The sequence below is a fragment of the Salpingoeca rosetta genome (genome assembly GCF_000188695.1).
Source record: "Salpingoeca rosetta unplaced genomic scaffold supercont1.11, whole genome shotgun sequence".
In the NCBI taxonomy this organism is placed as follows: Eukaryota; class Choanoflagellata; order Craspedida; family Salpingoecidae; genus Salpingoeca; species Salpingoeca rosetta.
Genome location: NW_004754923.1, coordinates 353,853 through 357,186, shown reverse-complemented (window position 1 = coordinate 357,186; position 3,334 = coordinate 353,853). Strand labels below are relative to the sequence as shown.

General features: G+C 52.8%; 1 protein-coding gene across 1 annotated transcript in view; it reads left to right on the top strand.

Moving 5' to 3' along the window:
• PTSG_12211 (uncharacterized protein) overlaps nt 1-3,170 on the top strand; it is a gene marked incomplete at its 3' end in the record, with an annotated part of 8,548 nt that extends 5,378 nt beyond the window's left edge. Inside the window, exons 8-11 of the mRNA XM_004994031.1 lie at nt 208-744; nt 1,246-1,852; nt 2,961-3,041; nt 3,133-3,170. Of these exons, the coding sequence (XP_004994088.1) occupies nt 208-744; nt 1,246-1,852; nt 2,961-3,041; nt 3,133-3,170 (1,263 nt within the window). The remainder of the gene's footprint in view (nt 1-207; nt 745-1,245; nt 1,853-2,960; nt 3,042-3,132) is intronic.
• Nucleotides 3,171-3,334: the final 164 nt, after the last annotated feature.

Here is a 3,334-nt window from a genome sequence, read left to right as displayed (position 1 = left end):
TCTAGCTTGTCTCGTACGCTTCTTACTTGTTCATCGATACCTCATTCTAGTTATCATTAACGCTACTAATACTACCTGCAGCAGCAGATCATACAACAACAGCACCAGTCACAACAACAACAGCAGCAGCAGCAGCAGGTGCCACAACAGCAACAACAACAACAACAACAACAACAACAGCAGGTGCCACAACAACAACAACAACAGCAAGAAGAAGCGGAGACACAGGTGCCATTGCCATATCAGCAGCTGCAGCAGCTGCAGCAGCGACTGGAGCTGCAGGAGCAACAGCTGCAGGAGCAGAAGGAGCTTGTGTCACAACAGACGCAGTTGTATCAGTCGCTCTTGCCAATCATCACGCATCAACACCAACACATTCAGCAGTTGGAAGGACACGTGTTGAAGCTGAACAAGCAGCAGCAAGAGCTTTGCGCCCACATCAATAACCCTGCTCAGTACTTTTCCGCCAACATGGCGCACTTGCTACGTGGCGCCCTGCCGAATGGTGGACCTCCTGCGCCCTCTTTCTACCCCCCACCTCAGGAAGAACAGCAACAACAACAGCCACAAGAGCTGCAGCCACAGCAACAACAGCAGCAGCAGCAGCAGATGCAGATGCAGATGCAAATGCAACAGCAGCAGCAGCAGCAGCAGCAGCAGCAGCAGCAGCCCCATGACAGCTTCGTGCCCGACCGTCTCTACCTCGGCAGGCACAAGAAAAGGCGACCACATCTGGTGACCAGGGTACGCGATGCACACCGCAGACAACAACAACAACAACAACAACAACAACAACAACAACAACAACAACAACAACAACAACAACAACAACAACAACAACAACAACAACAACAACAACAACAACAACAACAACAGCAACAGCAGCAGCAGCAGCAGCAAGCCCCTGGATTCGCGATACCGGTGCACCAGGAGGAAAGTGTTGATGGAGGCCTTGGTATTATGGATAACAATGAGCTCGAGCACGGTCGATGGCAACGGTTGCAGCTGCTAGTTCAACATGAGCTACAGTTGGCAGCGCAACAAAGGCACGAGCGACAACAAAGATGGGAGCAGCTGACCGTTCAAGAGAAGCAACAGAAGCAACAACAACAAAGGATGCAGCAGCAGCAGCAGCAACAACAACAACAACAACAACAGCAACAGCAACAACAACAACAACAACAACAACAACAACAACAACAACAACAACAACAACAACAGCAACAACAACAACAACAACAACAGCAGCAGCAGCAGCAGCAGCAGCAGCAGCAGCAGCAAAAACAGAAGCGTTATTCCTGCCAAAGGTGCTCTCGCAGCTTCGACACGAAGCGTGCATTGCAGAACCATGTAATGCGGCACGAGGGACTCTTACCGTATGGCTGCGAGGCCTGTACTAAATCCTTTCCCGACCTCTCTGCGCTGAACCTGCACAGAAAAACGCACGGTCTCGACCCATTGTTGCCGCTCACTGTGTGCACGATTTGCCCCCGCCACCGCGATTGCCGCACTGCTAGTGGCTTGGCATCACACATCCGAAAAGCACACGACAACAAGGTGGATCTTGCTCGCCAAAAAGTCCAGTACGTTCAACAGCAGCAGCGCCAGTTGCTGCAAGATCAAGAAAGAGCACTGACCGCACAACAACTCTTCCAACAGCAACAGCTCCGTGAGCAGGAACGGCGGCAGATTCTCCACGTACAACAGCAACAGCAACAAGGGCTGCAGTCACCACAACCACAGCAACAAGGGCTACAACAAGGGCTGCAGTCACCACAACCACAGCAACAAGGCCTACAACAAGGGCTGCAGTCACCACAACCACAGCAACAAGGCCTCAACAAGGGCTGCAGTCACCACAACCACAGCAACAACAACAACCACAACAACCACAACAACAGCAACAACAACCACAACAACCACAACAACAACAGCAACAACAACAACAACAACAACAACAACAGCAACAACAACAGCAACAACAACAACCACAACAACAGCAACAACAACCACAACAACCACAACAACAACAGCAACCACAACAACAACAGCAACAACAACAACAGTCGCCAAGCCTGTGCATGGTCGACGTAACCAATCCATCCAAGCGCTCGAAGACGAACGACAACCAACCCCCACCTGTTTCATGCGACATGACTCCAGCCATTGCAGCCGCGCCACAACCTGGTTCGTTGCCAGTGCTCTCGTGTGCTCTGTATATTGCGTGCGTGTGTGTGTGTGTGTACATGTGCGCGTGCGTCTTGTCGTCTGTACACTTACATGTGAGCTCGCAACCATACACACACTCTCTCCCTGCTTCGCATGCATACCATCACTCATACTCACACACACTCACACACTCTCTCACACACACTCACACACACACACTCACACACTCGCATGCTCACACTCACACACACACACACTCACACACACACTCACACTCACACTCACACACACACACTCTCTCTCTCTCTTTTGCTTCGCATTCATACCATCACTCATACACACACATACACACACACATGCACGCGCTCACGCTCACACACTCTCTCTCACACACTCTCACACACTCTCTCTCTTTGTCTGCTTCGCATTCACATCATCACTTACACACATACATGCACACGCTCACACACACGGACACACGCTCTCCTTCGCATTCACACACGCACACACACACGCGCGCGCTCATACTCACGCCCACGCACGCACGCACGCACACGGACACGCGCTCTCCTTCGCATTCACATCATGGCTCACTCTCTCGCGCGCATGCACATACACACATACACGCTCTCTCTTCCTGCTTCGTATTCACATCTTCACTTACACACATACATGCACACACGCACGCACGCACGCACGCACACGCACGCACGCACACGCACACGCGCACGCGCACGCACACCATCTCACTGTGTCCTCGGTTATGCTTGCGCTTGCACACCCGACCACAGGCGACGGAAGGAGACGGCGGCTGCAACCTCTCAGGCTCAATCTGGAGCGTCCACCGGAACGCACGCCTTCAGATGAAAGCGGTAACACTCTTGGTGTCCTCGTGCTTGTGCGTGCACACTACTCCGCTAGGGCATCACACTCACGTACTGCCACCTGTGGTGTATTGAACAGACGACCTGCCCGTTGCACTCAGCCACCCAAGCGAGTGAACGCCAGGCTACCAGACGAGGTGAGATGATGCCCGATGGCGGGAGTGGTGCGTGTGCAAGTGCATGCGACCTGCGCCCTCACCACGCTCACTGCGCTCGTTTCCTGCTATGCTTCTCCTTTTTGCATGTCATATACACGCGTGTGTGCTGCGCAGTGTGCTGCG